At 36.5% G+C, this 20,049-nt stretch overlaps 4 protein-coding genes across 5 annotated transcripts in view; 2 read left to right on the plus strand and 2 right to left on the minus strand.

Annotated features, from left to right (window-relative positions):
- Positions 1–6,185, plus strand: part of LOC111454916 (vacuolar protein sorting-associated protein 18 homolog) — a 14,621-nt gene extending 8,436 nt beyond the window's left edge. The window contains exons 15-23 of the mRNA XM_023096387.1: positions 205–267; positions 373–503; positions 1,258–1,363; positions 1,900–2,088; positions 2,436–2,663; positions 4,047–4,202; positions 4,446–4,607; positions 4,865–4,981; positions 5,721–6,185. Coding sequence (XP_022952155.1) covers positions 205–267; positions 373–503; positions 1,258–1,363; positions 1,900–2,088; positions 2,436–2,663; positions 4,047–4,202; positions 4,446–4,607; positions 4,865–4,981; positions 5,721–5,894 — 1,326 coding nt within the window. The 3' untranslated portion in view covers positions 5,895–6,185. The remainder of the gene's footprint in view (positions 1–204; positions 268–372; positions 504–1,257; positions 1,364–1,899; positions 2,089–2,435; positions 2,664–4,046; positions 4,203–4,445; positions 4,608–4,864; positions 4,982–5,720) is intronic.
- A 3,656-nt stretch (positions 6,186–9,841) lies between these two features.
- Positions 9,842–10,240, minus strand: LOC111454919. The gene has a single exon (XM_023096390.1). The coding sequence runs from the start codon at positions 10,159–10,161 to the stop codon at positions 9,904–9,906; it is 258 nt and encodes an 85-aa protein (XP_022952158.1). The 5' UTR covers positions 10,162–10,240; the 3' UTR covers positions 9,842–9,903.
- A 1,338-nt stretch (positions 10,241–11,578) lies between these two features.
- Positions 11,579–12,391, minus strand: LOC111454920. The gene has a single exon (XM_023096391.1). It carries the CDS (start codon positions 12,066–12,068, stop codon positions 11,814–11,816), a length of 255 nt encoding a protein of 84 aa, XP_022952159.1. The 5' UTR covers positions 12,069–12,391; the 3' UTR covers positions 11,579–11,813.
- Positions 12,392–15,180: 2,789 nt separating this feature from the next.
- LOC111454918 (protein THYLAKOID FORMATION1, chloroplastic-like) lies at positions 15,181–17,979 on the plus strand. Of its 2 annotated transcripts, none has more exons than XM_023096388.1 (5): positions 15,181–15,529; positions 15,815–16,089; positions 16,503–16,719; positions 17,218–17,333; positions 17,637–17,979. In XM_023096388.1, exons 1-5 carry the CDS (start codon positions 15,332–15,334, stop codon positions 17,731–17,733), a joined length of 903 nt encoding a protein of 300 aa, XP_022952156.1. In that variant the 5' UTR covers positions 15,181–15,331; the 3' UTR covers positions 17,734–17,979. The 2 variants fall into 2 exon arrangements, with proteins under 2 accessions (XP_022952156.1, XP_022952157.1); XM_023096389.1 differs by having other exon boundaries at positions 15,182–15,530; positions 15,822–16,089.
- The last annotated feature ends 2,070 nt before the right edge of the window (positions 17,980–20,049 follow it).

Below are 20,049 nucleotides of genomic sequence, written 5' to 3' on the forward strand. Positions count from 1 at the left end.
TTTTTTTTTTTTTTTTTTTTACTTCGCTGGGTTATCAACCTCATATTTAAGTTTCATTCTCTAAATAATCTTCTATAGTAGCCTCATTTCTTAAACTTTTAGCATCTCATTGTTATTCATATTACTTTTTTTTCTCTTTCCATATAACTGTATATATATATATATATATATTATACTTACTTTCTCCTTGGCTTTTCAATGTAGCAAGGAGAAGCAAAGAAAGCATTGGAAGTGCTTCAGAAACCTGGAGTGCCTGCTGACCTTCAGGTATTAGTCGAATTTTTTGAATCAGTGTGCTGCTTTATTATTTATTATTTTCATTCTTTATCACTATATTCATTGAAATCAAGGTATGGAATTTATGTGCTGCAGTACAAGTTTGCCCCAGAGCTTATCATGCTCGATGCATATGAAACTGTCGAGTCATGGATGATCACAAGCAACCTTAACCCAAGGAAGTTGATTCCTGCGATGATGCGTTACTCAGGGGAACCTCATGCAAAGTAATTTGAATTTATCTTCAACTTTGAGTTCATTAACATGCTACACTCCTTTCTGATCTGATCTTACTAGTTTTCTGTTTTTAGTTATGATTTTGGGGAAAGCCTGAACCAATTTGATAAATATTTTTTTTTCCGAATAGTATGAACTTTGTTTCCTTTTCCAAAATTTATATTTTATTTCAAGATTCTCCTTCAAAATGAGGAGTGTTTTCAAACTCACCCAGATTTTAACTATATGAATTAGATAGAAATAAATTCCTCGGATGACCTAGTGGTCCAAGGGACAAATTGCAGATCTAGATATATTTGAAGTTATGAGTTCAAACAAGGATGGTCGCCTAGAAAATAGGCATTCTATCTGTTATTGGAATGTTGCATAATTAGGTAGTTGTCCCATGAGATAAATAGAAGTAGACTAGATGCCCATAATTATCAACAGTTAGTGTATGGGTGCTAATTACTTTTAATGCTCAATTAGTGTATCAGCAATCTGTCATAATTATAGTTGGAGATCTACTCAACATTTAAAGTTAAACATATGAAGGGATGGGGGCAATTAATGTGACAATGATATTATATTCCTATCACGTTAAATTATTGAGCCTCTTTGGTATATTGTGAAGCTACTTAACTGGGCTTTCCTTTGGGAGATAACACAAGATCTGTGTATTTCTGGAATCCAGTGGGGGAAAAAGTTCAGAAATGGTTGTTGACCTAGCCAACTGCCCATCCTTTGTTTGTTTTATACTTTCAGGAATGAAACTCATGAAGTCATCAAATATTTGGAGTACTGTGTTCATCGATTACACAATGAGGATCCTGGAGTTCACAACTTGCTGCTGTCTTTGTATGCCAAGCAGGTTGATTCACATATCGTAGTAAAAATAGAACTTGGGATTCTCTTTTTCCTGTTAATAGCTCGATTAAAGAGAGTTCTACTCCATGATTTTTTTTTTTTTTTTGTTCATTTATTCCAAGGAATTCCGTACAAAAATGTAGTTAAACTGTTGTTTTGTACTTTCAGTTTAAAGGAATAACTGACGGTGATGTTTAGAGTGAGCAAAATTACTAGACTCGTGTAGGAGAACTAGTTATAAACAATGTGAATTTTATTCAAGAAACTTACAACTGGCTAATTTTTTATTTATTGTGGCTGAAAATTTGTGAGTAATTTGAATTTCTAATTCTTCTTTTGATAAGAAACTAAAAATTTTCATTGATAATATGAAATGTAACAAAGGAGACTGCAAGAGATTTCAGAAAGGCTCTCTAATTGGAAAACTAATAAACAACTTTTGATTCTTACTTTTGCATATATTTTTATTTACTGTTTCTATTGATTGTATTGGAAGTTTATACACAAATTCATTTGTTGGCTTTCTTTTTATTACAATAGGAAGATGACAGTGCACTTTTACGTTTCCTGCAATGCAAGTTTGGAAAAGGGCTCGAAAATGGCCCCGACTTCTTCTATGATCCAAAGTATGCTTTGCGTCTCTGTCTCAAGGAAAAACGAATGCGAGCCTGTGTTCATATATACAGCATGATGGCCATGCATGAAGAAGCAGTTGCTCTTGCCCTACAGGTCATATTCACTGCGAAGTTGTTCTACTAATCCATACTGCTTGTTTTGTTATATATCATGGCCAAAAAAATCTGTGATGTTGAATTTCTAATTATTTCTGGCGAAGGAAGTAGAAAAGGTTAGTAGAACCAGACATCAACAATGCCTACTATTTCCTGGTTGATTGTTTATTTAATTATTTTAAGATTAGCACCTGGGAAACTGGAACATGAATACTCACCAGAAAGCTTTACAACCTGAGAAATTTAGTCTCCCTTTTAGAATGCTTACATGTTCTTGATCAATTTCTTATTCATACCTCTACATGCATATTAAATCAAATTTCATTTGATATTTTGGTGCATTAGGTTGATACTGAGCTTGCTATGGCTGAAGCTGACAAGGTTGAGGATGATGAAGACTTAAGAAAGAAGCTTTGGCTCATGATCGCCAAGCATGTTATTGAACTGGAAAAAGGAACTAAAAGGGAGAACATAAGAAAAGCAATAGCTTTTCTGAAGGAAACGGATGGTCTACTAAAGATTGAGGATATTTTACCCTTCTTTCCAGACTTTGCTCTAATTGATGACTTCAAGGTGCAATTATTATTTTTAACAAACTCCTGTTTCAAGTTTTAAGGATCATGTTGATTTCTTTTTTCTCTTTCCCAACATTCTTAATATCTTAAAAATAATATTTTGTTAGATATCAAGGTTAACAACACAAATGGTTTAGTTTTAGTTTGGAGCATGATAAATTGAGGGAGTGAGAGAGGGGATTGGGATAATGAGGAATCTCTGTTGCGCTTGGCTTGTAGGGAGGCTTCTAGTTTTCTTGAAGACCAAATATACTCCATGTCCTTCATCTTTTAGTCAATTCTCAATTTGGTCCTTCATCATTTGGTCAATTCTCAATTTGGTCCTTAATCCCTATCTAAAATGAATTTGTTGAACTTTGTTAACATAAGGCTAACGTGTCATTAAATTATTGTTCTATTAACATATTTGGACATGAGGGTATGCCACACGATGCCATGTCATTTGAGAAAAAGAAACTGTTAATTGGTGGGTCAACTTTTGGTAATAGTGAGGGGTCAACATTTGCTAATGTGTCATTAATCGAGTTGAGTTTCATTTTGTAAGTGGCAGACTATTATTAGACGAGAAAGTTCATTACTTTTTCGCCTGGAGCATTATAAATTGTGAGAGTGATGGATGAAATAGTGGGTTAACTGTGAGAAGTTTGTGTCGACCTTGTCCCATAGGGCGGCTTCAAGCGATTTTTCTGAACTTGCTGGACATTTCTCTATTTGATGCAATTTAGCATTTCTTTGCTGCTGGGTCTTTTTCCGATTTCAACAATAGTTGTTTCTGTTTGATTGTGTTTTTCAATTCAAAAGTTACAAAAATGAGTTGTTTGCTATGGAAGAAAATGAATGCTAGAGTAATTCCAGAGAAGTCCAATTCTTTTGTATACTTCTTGTGACCTTGTACAGTTCATAGCCTCTAATTGGAGTTCCAGACAAGCTTTTTTGTAACTACTCGATGCATACCATCGACTTAGATTGGAGGGTTTTTATGTAAGCTCTCCTTTGGAAAAGGGACATCCTGTCCCTTTGTTCTCTAGGTTGCTTGTTTCTTGTGAAAAAAAATGGTATTTGTGGCTAGTTAAATGAATGACACCACTACATTATGTTTAGGATAGTGAAGTGGCTTTTGTAAGAGGGTCATGATCAATCTACACTTAGTATATATAGGGCCATTTGGTCCTGGGGTAAGAAAATGGTCCTGATACTAGATATTATCAATGTATAGGTGGGCATATGAAATTGAATGAACTCTTTCTTTTTAACTATTTATAAAGTGATGGTGACCGTGCATGTAATGTTTTATTGCTGGAAGCCTAAAATCTCTACTTGTATATTTGGTGTTTCAATAACCTCTAGCCGCTACTTAAACATTCTTGAAATATGTATGTAGGAGGCAATTTGCTCATCATTAGAAGATTACAACAAGCAAATTGATCAGCTGAAACAGGAGATGAATGATGCAACTCATGGTGCTGACAATATTAGGAAAGATATAAATGCTCTTGCTCAAAGATACGCTATAATTGATAGAGATGAAGATTGTGGGGTATTGATCGTTCTGGTGCTACCTGACCTTGCTTTCTAATATGCAGTTGCCAAGCACATAGCTTAGCTAGAACTTCCTAGTTTAAACACTATCATGGTTTCCTTTAGCTTAAGACGAGCATAAAACTTTATACAAGATTACGAGTTGGGAGTGCATCAAATACATCTCTATTTGATGTTTGTAGTTTAGAACGAGCTTCATTTCTTCATTTGATTCATAATGCCTAAATTTGTGTTTCACCAGGTCTGCAAGCGTAAAATATTAACTGTGGGCAGAGACTACCTGATGGCTTCAAGTTACACATCAGTAGCACAGATGGCTCCTTTCTATGTCTTTCCATGTGGGCATGGATTCCATGCTCAATGTTTGATTGCTCATGTCACACGTTGTACGGATGAAGCTCAAGTAAGTCTGCGATAAAAATTTATTCGAGTTTATACGCACTCAATGATCAAAGTTGTGGTGGAAGTTTTTTTTTTTTGTTTAAATGTTTAATTCTCCTTTGCTTAGAATAATGATGGCATCATTTCTTGAAGTTGTCTATTATTCATTGCATTTACGAAGTATAGCTTCTTTATCAATATGTTAATCGCTCGGTTCATAGTCACGGACGGGGGTTAGGACATGATAATTGCATCTAACTTCTAGAATTAACTTTGCAGGCAGAGTATATACTGGATCTGCAAAAACAAATTACTCTTTTGGGTGGTGAGACAAGAAGGGAATCGAATGGAAGCTTTGCTGAAGATTCCATCTCTAGCATTACTCCTGCAGATAAGGTTATTTGTTGGGCATTTTCAATCAGCATTTTGGAATGTTTGAGTGGAAATATACCATTTTCATATGTATGCTGCTTGATGATGCATTGTTCTTCATTAGGGTGCTCTAGCTAAGGGTGGTTCTATTAGAATATTGAAGAAAAAGACGAATAATGGTCGATGGCTCTTTGAAAACCCCTCCCACATTTCTCCTTTGAAAACCCCTCCCACATTTCTCAAAAGTATATCTAGTACAAGAGCCAAAACTCACCACTAGCAGATATTGTCCTCTTTGGACTTTCCCTTTTGGGTTTTTCCTCAAAGTTTTTAAAACGCATCTACTAGGGAGAGGTTTTTACACCGTTATAAAGAATGCTTCATTCTCCTCCCCAACCGATGTGGAATCTCACATCTAGCCTCTTAAATTCTCGGCCCTCTCTATTTGTGACCCCTTACCCCATGAAAAAACTCTCCTACTAGCTTACTAAGTTGCTATCGATCCCACTTCCTTAGGCCAGAGATGTCAACATATTGCCAAGGCGAAAAAGTTACTCTTTGCTTGTGAATGCTTGTGAATGTCAATGGGGATTTATCTTCTCCCTGAGTTTAGGAGATCATTGTTCCCCTTTACTTTATATTTCATAGTAAAAGGTAATGCATTTTGTTTTACTCGTTGGATGCAAGCTCTATCCCGGATTTTGTATTGGCTTTCGACTTGTGTTTTTATGTATCTAACTCGTTAATGTTTATTCGCCAACAGCTCCGAACACAGTTGGACGACGCGATAGCTGGAGAATGCCCATTTTGTGGTGAGTTAATGATCCGTGAGATCTCTTTGCCTTTTATTTCATCAGAGGAAGCGCAACAAGTTAGTTCATGGGAAATTAGACCGCATAACCTTGGAGGACAGCGGAGCTTTTCTTTACCTGCATGATTCGTTCTTCTTGCTTTTAATCTTCAGATTGGACATGGATTCCAGGTCCTTTGTGGTGTGTTCTTGAGCCTTCCCCTGCATTGTTCGATTTACTGTTCCCTTCTTCAGTTATTGAACTCAACATTTTTCTCTGTATTGGTTCTAAGTTGTAATCTTGAAAGTAATGTTTGAGATTGATACAAGTCTAGAAAGACTGCGAAGGAAATTCTTGGAAGTAAAGTTTGAGATTGATTCAATCGAAAGAACTGGATTACAAATCATCTAAAGATTCATATGGAATTTCCTTCCTCAGACAGCTTGAACTCTTGTTTGCTTGATCTTCTACTGCTGATGAACAGTATTCTTTATTTTTAGTTCCTAAAATTTCCTGCCGACTGTGACAGATTTGAAAGATGGAGCTTCTAAACACTGAAATTTGTTCAGACCCAAGAGTTTTCCGTTCATCAAAGCTAATTTACACACAGATCTGGAATCTGATGCTTCCATCTCCACAAGTTGCGTCAGTTCAGTTAAATTTAAGCTCAATTAGTTGCACATAAACATCCAAGATATGCAAAGGAAACAGAATCGAGATTTTCTATTATTCAACGAAACCGTTTCCATTTCCATTTCCTGAACAATTATTTCAAAGCTACAAAGCGATCCTTCCAAATAATTTTCCAGTTATCGATCTTCGCCTCGATCTTCATCGCGTCAATTCCAGATCAAATACCTTGGATTTCATCTCGCTTAAGTAGCCCTATATCCGATCCCGGTCGACGATCGGCGATCAGATCCCTTCATATATCACCGAAAGTAACCTAGTGGCCAAATCATCCCTGGCCCCAACAGTTCAAGTACATGACTCGCCGGAGAGAATCCTCCGTTTGTGCCATCCTCTCGTCGGCGTCTAAGTTCCGGACAGCTCCGGGACCTTCCGATCCGACTAAACTGGAAAGAGGCCGGAGATCTGCCGGATTTTCCCCGGAAGACAAAAGTCTCCGACCTTGTCGAAGAGATTTGAGTCCAGATTTCCACTTGTGTCCGATCTCCGTGTGGCCTTGAGCCACTGCCACGCTCGCCGCCATTCCAACTCTGTTCAGGTAACTCATCTTCAACCTCGAGTACTTCTTAAAACAAGTTATGGAGAAAAAAGATCCTCTGTAATTGAGTCACTCAACTCGTTCACCGGTAATGCGTTGATTGAAATATCGAAGGAATTGCAGTGTATTTATAGAAGGAACCGGTTGGTTCGGTCCTTAAACCGGAAACAGGTTTAGAAAACCGCCGGGTTTACCTCCGTTTGATTTAACAGCAATCAGAAACTAAGTTAACTAACTAAACGCATTCACCTCTGACACTAACGGAGATCATTTGCAGATATTAATATTTTAATCAAACCAACAGGTAGGGGTTACGTGTCACTTATCCATACAATGTCAGATGACTAATCCATTAGTAGCCAATCAGACAGCGCCAAGTTTTAAAATGGCAGGCCCCACTCATTACTTCTTTCCAACCCAATCCCCGAGGTAAATATTTTGTCGTGACGTGGTGGTTTAATTTTTACGAAAAGGACACAGAAGAGAGGGTACGTGTTGGTTACAATTCAACTGGTGGCCAATTCATGCTGACTGTACCTGTACCGTTAGATTAAATTAAAGAGGGAAAATTTCCCCATTCCTAAGGTAGCATGGAAGCTCCATACTACCATATTAAATTAATATTAAAACTAATGTGGGTCCCACCTAAAAGGACTATATGTTAAAATGTTATTTGTAAAGTAATGGTAGTATGGAGTGGCTTGGTGCTACTGTAGGACAAATTAACTTCTGAACAAAGCGAGGTCTGTCACGTGACGATGGATGGGCATCCCGTGCCCCCATGACACTTTTTTTTTTTTTTTTTCTTATTTTTTTGGTTCTTCTAATTTGCGGATTTAAATCTTCATAATCTGTACTCTTTACTTTGTTTTAATTAACTTTTCTTATTTTATTAAGATAAACACAACTTTCAAATAAGATGGCAGACAACAAAATGATTAAAGATGTATAATATTATATGTTTATAAACTATTTTTTTATATAGACACAATCTTGCCTATTATAAAGATTGTTATTAGTTTACAATATTTTTTTTCTTTACAACAGTATGATATTATTCCTTTTGAACACAAATGGTCATTGTATAAACAGTCATTCCAATAAAACATGTTTTATGTTCACTCATATAGATCATTTCCAATATTCTTCCAACATTGTTATATTATTCATTTTTAAAATGGTAATAAAGGGTTTGAATATTAGGTCGGGAAGGGAAGAGAAATGAAAAAAATTGAGAGTTTTTAAAGAAATATGTTTTTTTTAATGAAGAATATTTGGATTTGTTGATTGGCCGATGGAATTTCGGAAAATCCGAAACCCCATGCCTGTGGTTTTGCTGGGTGTAGTCAAATTATGACTTATTTGCCCTTGCCTGGTCCCCTTACTAAGCTGCCCTTTATGGGCGAAAAAGACATTTTGGCTCTTGGTGTCTTCGGATGAGAATGTGATTCTGAATTCGGCTAAATTTACTTTTTGTTATTTTTTTTAAAAATATTTTTTTTCTTTTTAAAAAATTGTCATTGTCCACAACCTAATTTTAAACTTTAATTAATTTATAGAAAAGAAAAATGAAAAAGTTGGATGGAAAGGGATCAAACAAAACTTTAGTGGTCATGTCAATCAATGTAATGGAGCCCAATTTACAGTAGCCATAATAATAATAATAATAAATAAATAAATATTTATATATATATAAAAAATGTAATTGGTTGGTATATATATTAACTTCTAATTTTTAATTTTTTTTTAATAAATTTATTTTCACGTTGGCTAATTTCAATTCATTTTATGTATTCCTCCTTTAGTCGGATATAAAAATGTGGATAATAATAAGACATTATGTTGTCATTATTAAGGGAAAAAAACAGGACATTAGGATAAGTGGAATTGGATGGATCTACAACGGTGCATCTTAATTTCCAACCCATACTCTAATTTCTAAAAAAAGAAACAAGATTGTTTTATTTTGAATGAGGGTATTAAATTAATTATGAGATGTTTTGGGGTTTCAATTAAATTAAATTGGAAGGGATGGTTGTTATTTGATTTATCCGCCGTGACAGCAGCTGAAGAAGAAAGCTTGTTGGCCTGAGAGAGAGCCCTTCCGGCAGAATTCCACCGCCGCAAATGGCCGTGGTCTTTTGATGCCTCCATCGCCGCCGCCGTCGTCCAACGTTTTCCGGCACACATTTTTCTTGTTTTATTACTGTTTTCGATGAAATTAAGGTAAAGGAAAGGTAAGACGGGTTTTTGTTCCTTGGCCTACAGAATAACCAAAACCTCAGGCTAATCATTGAAAAACTAAGGTCTAAAATGACGGCGGGTTTGATAAAAATTGACTGTATTGCCCTCGCTGTGATGGGTAGGTTAGGTGAATGGTGGGGGTAAAATTGAGAAATATGGGTATATTTCTCCAAACACAGTTCACTTGGTTTTTGCTTTTCTTAAATTAATTAATTAATCGAGTTTTAATTTAATTAGTGAAACGGACTTTTGGTTTTAATTATTAATTTAGACTTTGTACCTTAAAATTAAATATTGTGTTCTCGAATTTTCCAACCACAATTTTTTTAATTTGTCCAAAATTTATCTTAAATGTAATACAACCAATTAAGAAGTAAACACTTATTAATAATTAATTTATGTAAAATATTTGATTGCCAGCCAAAAACAATAAAACATTTATTAATTTAATTTAATTGAGACGTAAAAAAATTGGATAAATTGGAAGTGGGGTTGTGATTTTCTTAGTTTGAATTTAACCCAAAAAGATAAAAACCAATTCCTATCCTGGAATTAAAACAAGATTTATCACATATAATTTAATTTATAAAGATCTAAATCTAAAATATAGACACAGAAATATATGTGAAATTAGCTCTTCCATTGATTTGGAGTGAATATATACAATATAAGTACTAATTAACTCAGTTATTGGGCCCCCAACAGCTCAAGTACATGACAGTCCTCAAAGACTCCTCCGACTGCTTCCATTTCTGATCGGAAACCGCCGCAGTCGACGGAGAAGAAAGCTTCTTCGCCTGAGAAACCGATCTAACGTGGTTTTTGGCGTACTGCTGAACCGATTTAATCGCATGATTCCACCGGCAAACCCCTTGATCTTTTAAGGCCTCCACCACTCCCACACTGGCCGCTACAACCCAAGCTCTTCTCGACGAACTCATTTTAGCTCTTTTCAAATCTCTGTACTGAGTGTTTCTTCTGCTTCTTGTGAATCTTCAACGCTGCTGTTAAACTCGGGATGGTGGTTATATATATAGACAGAGATTAGATTGTACCGGGAAAAAGAGCCCCTGGTTTTCCATTTTTCCCGTGGTCGAAAGTGGACATAAATGCCCTCGGGAAGCCACGTGTCGGGTAAGAGAGGGGAGGGGTAGATTTGGGTTTTTGGGTTTGCCACGAATTAGTGTAGCCGCCAGCCGGCACCTGGTTTTGAACTTGGTTAGACATTGGAATCCAGGAGTATAGGAGCCTAAACCGCTGCGAGAAACAATTTGACATTAAAAATTAATTAAATAAATAAAAGGTATTTAATTTAAGTAGTCTTAAAATTCTAATTACTTTAGTTAATTCTTTTTTAAATGGATTAATAAAGTAATTTTGGTAATTTGTTTGTATTTATTTCTTTTTTAATTAATTTTATTAAGTGACGAATTAACAAAAGAAGATCAATATGAACAAATAACATATTCGTAATTAAATTTTATTTTCTCACCATCCATTGTATCTGGATATATTTCACAATTACTTTATCCCATATTATTTATTATTTTTTTTACACCTAGAGAATACCGCTAAACTTTGTATGGATCGTGTCCATGCTAACGGAGATTTAATTATGACTCATATATTTTAAAAATATATATTTTAGGCTTTTAATTTAAACTGATAATTCATGATTAAGAGAACTAACATCGATATTAATATCATATTCAAGGTACCCAATTCAATACACACGGCTATAATACAAATCCCCACGGCGGTTCAAGGAGGAATTAGTGAGCTCGCCTGAGAGCCTCTCCGGCGGGGTTCAGTTCAAATGCATGACAGTTCTGATTCTGAAAGATTCTTCCGGTAGCTTCTGCGGATGCTCGCCGGAAACCACGGCGGCCGATGAACTGGTTATTCTCGTGGCATGAGTCACCGGTCGGACAGGGTTTCTGGCGTAATGATGCGCCGATATGGAGTAATGCGGCTGGTTATTTTGTATTTCGAAACTGCCCCTGGTTTTTTGTTACGGTGGTCGGGCCGGATTTGTATGTTTTTTTTTTCCACTGGACGCGATTACCCCTTGAAACCGGATTCTTTTAGCGGAGTGGAAGGGTAGAGTGGGGTTTTTCGGTAGCTTCCAAGGACAGGTTTGTTTGCACGACGTGAACGTGGAATTCTAAGGCCGAAACCGCCTTCCTAAACCGGAGGAGTTGGACTTGGAGAGTGACAACATTGTGCCGCTCTCGGTGAAACAGGATAAGTATACATGAGGGTAATTACGTCAATTCACACCTTTTTGGATAAATTATTAAAAGCTCAATATTTTCTATAGCCATATGTATATTGTCTTTCACACTTTAATTTTGGATATATATTTTTGTAATTAATCTCTATTGTTTTTAAATTTGAAATTACAATTCTTGAAAGAATCAGACATCTCCCATTAATTACAATTACAAACTGATGAAGGGAGGAAGAAGAAGGCAAAAATGAATCATATACTATTAGCTCATCAGATCCAACACCGGCCGGCGATGTCTTTATGGAATTCACTTCGCTCGAACCGCCCCGGTCCAACCGCAATCTCAATGCGAATCTGGGCGGTTCAGTTATTAGGACCCCAACAGCTAAGGTACATGACCGTTCTCAGAGATTCCTCAGACTGATGCAGCTGCTTGCCGGGAGCGGGAGGCACGGCGGCGGAAAACTTCTTGGCCTGAGAAATAGACCCAACGTGGTTTTTGGCGTAGTGGTGGGCGGATCTTATGAAATGGTTCCACCGGCAGATTCCTTGATCCTTGAGGGCCTCCACGACGCCGACGCTGGCTGCCACAATCAACGCTCTTGTTGAAGAACTCATTTTTTCTCTCTAAGTCTCTGAATTTTTTGGTTGCTGAGTCTGAGTTTTTGCTGGTTTATATACAGAAAGACTGCCGCAGCTGTGGAATAGGAGCCCCTGGTTTTGCTTGCTTGTTTTGTTCCAGTGGTGTATGGGACGGGACGGGACCCACGCTTTTTGTTCTAAGTGGACTTAGTTGCCCCCTTGAAATTGCGGTTTGGGTTTAGAAGTGGAGGGGTAGAATTGGGTTTTGAAGCAAGATTCCAAAACGAGCTACATATCCAGTTAAGTTGGAATTAGCCTCGGTATTTCTTCCCCTGGATTGTGGAAAAACAGCTGAATTAAAAATTAAGGATTATTGCTGTCATTTCTCAAAATTCCATGTTTTTTTTTTTGTTAAATTGTATTTTTGGTTGATAACTCATATGATCAAGAATTTCTTTTGATAAGAAGACTCCCAGGCTCACGGTTGTAGATATTTTCGGTTATCATCCATCACGCATTGCTTCATTGTTTTAAAACGCATCTATTTAAGAGAGATTTACACACTTTTATTATAAATGTTTCGTTCTTATCTCCAACCGACGTAGAATCTCAAAATTTACCCCCCTTTGAGATCCAGCATCCTCTTGGAACACCGGTCGGTGTTTGGCTCTGATACCATTTGTAATGCTCCAAGCCCACCGCTAGCAGATTTTGAAACGCGTTTACTAGATTGAAATTTTCTGATCCTTAAAAGAAGGTTTAATTTCCCTTTTCATCAGAGAGATTTCACATTTTAATTCCCTCCATTTGTATTTCCATAAATATAGAATCAAATACATCATAGATAAGTTTGATTCTCTTTTCATCTCAAGAAATTAGGGTTTTAGGGCTTTTTACGGTAATATATACTTTCGGTTTGGTTCAACATTCTCAAACTTTAAATCCTTATCTAATTTTAAATGAGGCACAACAATCAAAATTAATGACTACAAAAACTTTGCCTCGTCGAACATCAAAATGAAGCGGACACTCAAAATCACTTGTTAGGCATAGTCATCATTTACGGTCAAAGCTTCCTTTTATCTAATCGATGATGGCACTTTTTGTGCAGAATCCTACTTTACAATAACAAGATTGCCACGAGAGTAATTTCGAGAAAGAAATGAATTGGTCAGAGACGTCATGAATTAGGGCCCCAACAACTCAAATACATGACGGTTCGAAGCGATTCTTCAGCCTTTCTTAATCTGTCCCTCTCACCGCCGTGTTTGGCGCCTGAGCCCGAGCCCGAGCCATCGCGGGAAAATGTGATAGTTTGCTTTGAAGAAACAGAAGAAGAAAACTTAGCCGAGGAAGAAGTAGAATGATCCGAGCTATAGTTTGTGTATCGTTTCTCGCCAGTTTCTGCAGCCATCATGAAAAAATATCACAAATTTGTTTAGAGAAATGGCGAATTTGGCTCCAAAACTGGTTGGATTATGATGAACTAAACAACTTGAGCTCCTATTTATAGACCCAAAAAAGCTTTTTAAAGTAAAGGCATCTTCCACTTGTCACGTGTTAAGATATTCACTTCTTTAATTTCAAATAAAAATTATTTTTAATATAATAAACCAACTCAATATATATATATATATATATATATATATATATATATATATATATATATACACACACACACACGTATGTATGTCATTTTTACGAAAATATAGATTATGAAACAAATAAATATAATCACATTACGAGTAGATTATTTTTAATTAATTGTAAATTTTAACAGTAATGAAAAAAGGTGGTGAATTTGAGCTTATATAAGAAATAAAATTGCCATAAAAAAACAATGGAAAAGGTGATGGATCTTAAGCTTCCACTTGTATTAAACCAAAGGCATTAAAATATTTTTGAAGTATAGAGCTTAAGACCAACCCTAATGTCTACATAGGAAGACATCTTTCCCAGGTCCCGAAGAAGAAAAAGGCTTAGCACAAGGCCAAAGAACAGGCAGACCAATTAGATTCTTACGTTATTTTTATTCGCTACTCTTTCTCGTTAAGAGTGATAACTTAGCCATAAACTAAATATGCATAGTTCAATGATGACTATTATTTACTACAGTCACGTCCTCGATAATTTCAGTGAGTAGTGAAAGATGATTTCAGTATTCAATCTATTTCCATTGTTTTCGAGTTTAAAACTGATTTTCTATGGTCTATTTTCCTTAAATTTCGGCCCTCTTTAAGCTATCAATATGTCCCTCCATACTGACTCTACCTTGAAGAAAGAAAAAGATATTTGACTGATCACCCCCTCTGTTAAGAACCTTGTGTCCTATCAAGCCTCCTAACTTTCAAACTTTCATTTCAACGTAAGATATAAGATACCCTCCTGAAAGAAGCCTTCAATATATACTTTCCAAGTCTGCTCACTGCAAACAAATATTGTCCGCTTTGACTCATTACATATCGTCATCAGTCTCACAGTTTTAAGACATGTTTACTAGAGAGAGGTTTCCACACTCTTATAAAGAATGTTTCGTTCCCCCTCTCCAACAAACGTGGGATCTCACATATAAGCTAGTTGAAATTATAAATATGGAAAATGAACTTTTTTGTTTTATTATTGAAGCAAAATAAAAGAATAAAGGTGGTTTAGGATGAAATAATATTTGGGAAGAAAGCATATAGGCATGTGGAATGAAGGATAGGAAGGACACGTTTGGATGAATTGGATAAGATCAAACCCAATTTATATACCAAATTTGGTACTTCCAGATCTTGTCTCCCTTCTTTTCACTTCCCTCCAACTCGGCCTTTATTTATTTCTATTAATATTTTTAAACTATATATTTGAATTATGGTTATTAAAAAATAATATTATTTTGGGCTTATTTGATTGTTTGTGAAGCCCATTTAGGGATAATGTTTGGGCTCAATCTTAAGCGAGCCCACAGAAAACGAAGCCCAATTCGGGTCCGATTTTCCACAAAACTCCAAAATCACTCCAAAAGAGCTTTTCTTCAAGTCGGAGAAGAGAGGTCAAAAGATCTGTCCATACAAATGGAAATCTGCCACGTGTCGACAATTTACTGGCTTCTTGTGTGAAGGTGTAGAAACTTACACTTGGATAAGCCTCTCTATTATGACCTCTCAGTCACACTCTCTGTTCCTTCTTTTTCCCGAGAAAATTTCTTGGAATTTTGTGTATTCTATACGACTTTTCTCCCACTCTTCTTCTTCGATATGAAATCCATTTCCTCCGGGAGTTCGTAATCTTCGCAAGTTTTTTCTCATTCTTCTTCAATGGCGGCTGTAAATTCCGTATCATTCTCGGCATTAAGTCAATGTTCTGATAGACGATTGCCGATTCCCTCGGCTCGTTCACTCGCCTCGCATTTCGACGGGTTTCGTTTTCGTAAGAGCGTTTTCTGTCATTATTCCGGAGTTCGGACACCCAGCTTCAATTCTCGCATGGTTATTCATTGCATGGCATCCGGAACAGGTAGCTTCTGGTGATTTGTTTTCCTTGCTCGCTTACTAGATTGTTAAATTGTCAGAAAATGGTAGCAGAAGAAAAGAGGCTCGTTTCGCTGATTTCGATTGAGTTTGATTTATTTTTTCCTTAATTGTGAAGATGGAACATTATGGAGGGAATTAGAAGTTTTAAGTAAGAATTAGGCTTTCAGTAGTTCTGTTGGATCATTTCTAAACTATCTGTAGTGTGTTGAGATTTCTCTAGTTTGCTTTCTTGCTACTTGAGTCTAGTAACTGATGCGTTATTTTGACGGCTCAGATGTAACAACTGTAGCCGAGACTAAAGCGAACTTCCTCAAGGCGTATAAACGGCCTATCCCTAGCATTTACAACACCGTTGTGCAAGAATTGATTGTCCAGCAGCATTTGATGAGGTATAAGAAGACTTACCGTTATGACCCTGTTTTCGCCCTTGGTTTTGTTACTGTGTATGATCGACTTATGGAAGGGTACCCTAGCGATGAGGATCGTGATGCCATCTTCCAAGCATACATTAACGCATTGAATGAGGATCCAGAGCAATATAGGTTTGGCCATGTATTCCCCTTTTCTTTTACCATCCCCGATCTCTATCCTCTTGTCGGTTAGAAATTTCATTAGCCTTACTTATACGTAGACACTGTTGAGTTAAAAAATCATAACCCGATTCCCCTTATAGCAAAATGACGGCGATTCTGATTTGGACTTGGCTTTCTATACGACTAGATTGATCTGTCTAATTAGCTAGTATCAAATGTTAGTGGATGTTCACAAAGTAGTATTAATGACTTTTATTTGTAGCTGGCAATCAAATTTTACGAACGTTTATTCTCTGTTCAATTACTCCAAGAGTCTAAGTTCTTCCCTGTATATTAATTCCAACCTTCGATCATTCTTCCAATAATTTCAAGAATGTCTTTCTTTATTTAAAATATATATATACTTTTTTTGTACTGTCAAGAATTGATGCCCAAAAATTGGAAGAGTGGGCTCGGTCTCAGACTGCAGCTTCATTGGTTGAGTTTGCATCAAGAGAAGGAGAAGTTGAGAGTATTTTGAAGGACATTGCAGAACGAGCTGGGAGCAAGGGGAATTTCAGCTACAGCCGATTTTTTGCTATTGGGCTATTTCGACTCCTTGAATTGGCAAATGCTTCTGAACCCAGTATCTTGGAAAAGGTTATTTCATATTCCTTTTTGTGATATAGCTTTTAAGTAGATGAACATTTTGATGTGACAGTTTATTGAGCTCATTATTGCTAAATTGAATGATAGCTAGCCCCTCTCAAAGGACTACTACTGATAGATTATATTCTTTCTCTGAGTGCTACCATTTGTAAATTATTATTGTGTTTCTTCCTCATTAGTTACTTTTTTAGTCGTTATAGAAATTGGAAGTTAGTGAAATATTGCCTAACATCAGTCTATTTGCGGTATTCCCGGCCCCACACACACACACACACACACACACACACACGTACAATGCTTTCTTGAGATTTCCTTTCACTCTTGTGAAGGCCAACTTTATTTATCGTGTCTATCACTGAAGATACGATATTTCTGTTCTTTTACATCAACTAAAGCTATATAATTGAACAGTTTCTTTTACATAGCTGAAGCCATGTGATGGAGTTTTGACCGAGTATTGGCATCTAACTTGTTGCTACTCCTGAACAGCTATGTGCCGCTTTAAATGTTGACAAAAAAGGCGTGGACCGAGACCTTGATGTATACCGTAACCTGCTTTCGAAGTTAGTTCAGGCGAAAGAGCTCCTAAAGGAATATGTCGATAGGTAAGAGACTGCTAAGTTCATGGCAGATTAATATGCGCTATCAAACCATCATTCTTTCATAGATTTTATGAATCTACAATCGATTGGAAAACTGTCAATCTTGTATTTGTTAAATCTCCTGGAAGTCACCTTCCCTCATAGCATTTATATTTATTGGGTATCAATCCTTGATTCTACATCTTGCCATATCGAATCCATGGACCTTGGCTGAGGCCTAAATGAGGTAGAATTGGGTGGTTCTAAGAGTCAGGCTTTAAGGATAAAAGTTGTATGATTAACCAGTGGTGCATTTCAATTGTACAGAGAGAAGAAGAAAAGAGATGAGAGGGCAGGATCACAGACGGCTAGTGAGGCCATAACGAAATGCTTGGGAGAATACAGCATGCAGACTGGGTTATGAGAGCTGATTGGAGCACTGCCTAATTTGAGATAGACTTGAGAGTTATAGCAATATTCTGAAGTACCTGATAGAACTGCGTCTGTAATGTATTGTTGGGTATTCACTCAATTGGTGAATTTTGTATTCAGTCAGGCACTACCTTTATTCTCCTTTGATATAACCACCTCAAGCTATTTTTTAATCATCTGTATTACATATTTTGATTGCAATTGTCAATACAAATGCTTCTGCACAGATATTTGACCATTAGCTTTTGTGTATACAATCTTTTTTTTTTGGTTAAATTTAGATTTTCAAAATATGGGTGATCCATGGGCCGAATTAATCGAAGGGTAACAAATTGTAGGCACATTTATGAAGAGTCCAACAAGGATCCATCGGCCCAATAAATTGATGAGTATCAAACTGTAGGCCCATTTCTGAAGACTCCAACAAGGATCCAACGGCTGAATTAATCGATGGGTTACAAATTGTAGTTACAAATTGTAGACTCCAACAAGGATCCATGGGCCCAATGAATTGATGGGTATCCAATTTTAGGCCCATTTATTAAGAGTCCAACAAGGATCCATCGGCTCAATGATTCGATGGGCCCAATATGAGACCCATTTATAAAGAGTCCAACAAGGATCCATCGGCCGAATGAATCAATGGGTTTCCAATTGTAGGCCCATTTCTGAGGAGTCCAACAAGGATGCATGGGCCGAATGAATCAATCGGTAACAAATTGTAGGCCCATTTAGGAAGACAACAAGGATCTCTGGGCCCAATAATTTTATTGGTATTCAATTTTAGGCCCATTTCGAAAGTCCAATTAGGAGCAATAGGCACAATGAATCCATGAATATCCAATATTAGGTCCATTTCTGAAGTCCAACAAGGATCCATGGGCCGAATTAATTGGTGGGAATCCAAATTTAGGCCCATTTTTAAGAGTCCAACGAGGGTCATGGGCCGAATTAGTCGACGGGTAACAAATTGAAGGCCCATTTATGTAGAGTCCAACAAGGATCCATAGGCCCAATGAATTTATGGGTATCCAATTTTAGGCCCATTATTGAAGAGTCCGAGAAGGATCCATTGGCCCAATAAATAGATTGGTATCCAATTGTAGGCCCATATGAAGAGTTTAACAAGGACCATAGGCCCAATGAATTATGGGTGGACTCTTCATAAATGGGCCTAAATTTGTTACCCGTCGATTAATTCGGCACATGGATCCTTATTGGACTTCTGAAATGGGCCTAGAATTGGATACCCAAAAATTCCTTGGGCCCATAGATCCTCGTTGGACCCTTCATAAATGGGCCTACAATTGGATACCGTCGATTCATTGGGCCCATGTATCCTTGTTGGTCTCTTCATAAATGGGCCTATAGTTGGATACTCATCAATTTATTGGGCCGATGGATCCTTGTTGGACTCTTCATAAATGGGCCTAAAATTCGATACCCATCAATTCATTGCGCCGATGATTCCTTGTGGACTATTCATAAATGGGCTAACTATTGAATACCAATCCATTAATTCGGCCCATGGATCCTTGTTGGACTCTTCATTAATGGGCCTATAATTGGATACCCATCCATTAATTGGGTCCATGGATCCTTGTTGGACTCGCCCTGCTATGGATATCGAATGGGAGCACAATTTAAAAGTTGGTTTTATTTATATATTTTTTATTTAAAATACCATTTATGGTCTACATCAAGTTGAGCGTTATTTTATTTGTTCAATTTTAGTGTGTGTTTTTAATAAATTAAATATAATTTCTGTGGCTACTTTATTGTTCATTTTTTTTAATCATTAATTTCTATTACCCCTCTTTTTGAAAATTTATTTTTATACATTTCATGGTTATTATTTAACTAATTTTCATAAACAAAATATTTTCCAACTAAATTTTATTAAAGTACAATAATTAAATTTGAGAGTTACGGAAAATATAGAAATTAATTGGTTAATAATACAAAAAATAAAAATAGCTATAACGTGCAGAGTTGTGATTCCTAATATGGTATGAGAGTCATGCTCTAAACTTAAAAACAAAATATATACTTTGTTCGATGGCTCCTATGAAAGAGTTGAGCCTCGATTAAAGGGAGGTTGTTTGAGTGCTCCATAGGTTCGGGAGAGACTTTATAGTGTACTTTGTACGAGGGAAAGATTGTTGGAAGAGGAGTTCCACCTTGGCTAATTAAGGAGTTGGTCATGAATTTATAAGTAAAGAATCCAATCTTCATTGGTATGATGCTTACGTTTGAATTTCCGTGTCATATTTATCGTCCTTGAAAAAATAAAAAATAAAAAATAAGA

Source organism: Cucurbita moschata, unplaced genomic scaffold (genome assembly GCF_002738365.1).
Source record: "Cucurbita moschata cultivar Rifu unplaced genomic scaffold, Cmos_1.0 Cmo_Scf00017, whole genome shotgun sequence".
Taxonomy (NCBI): Eukaryota; Viridiplantae; Streptophyta; class Magnoliopsida; order Cucurbitales; family Cucurbitaceae; genus Cucurbita; species Cucurbita moschata.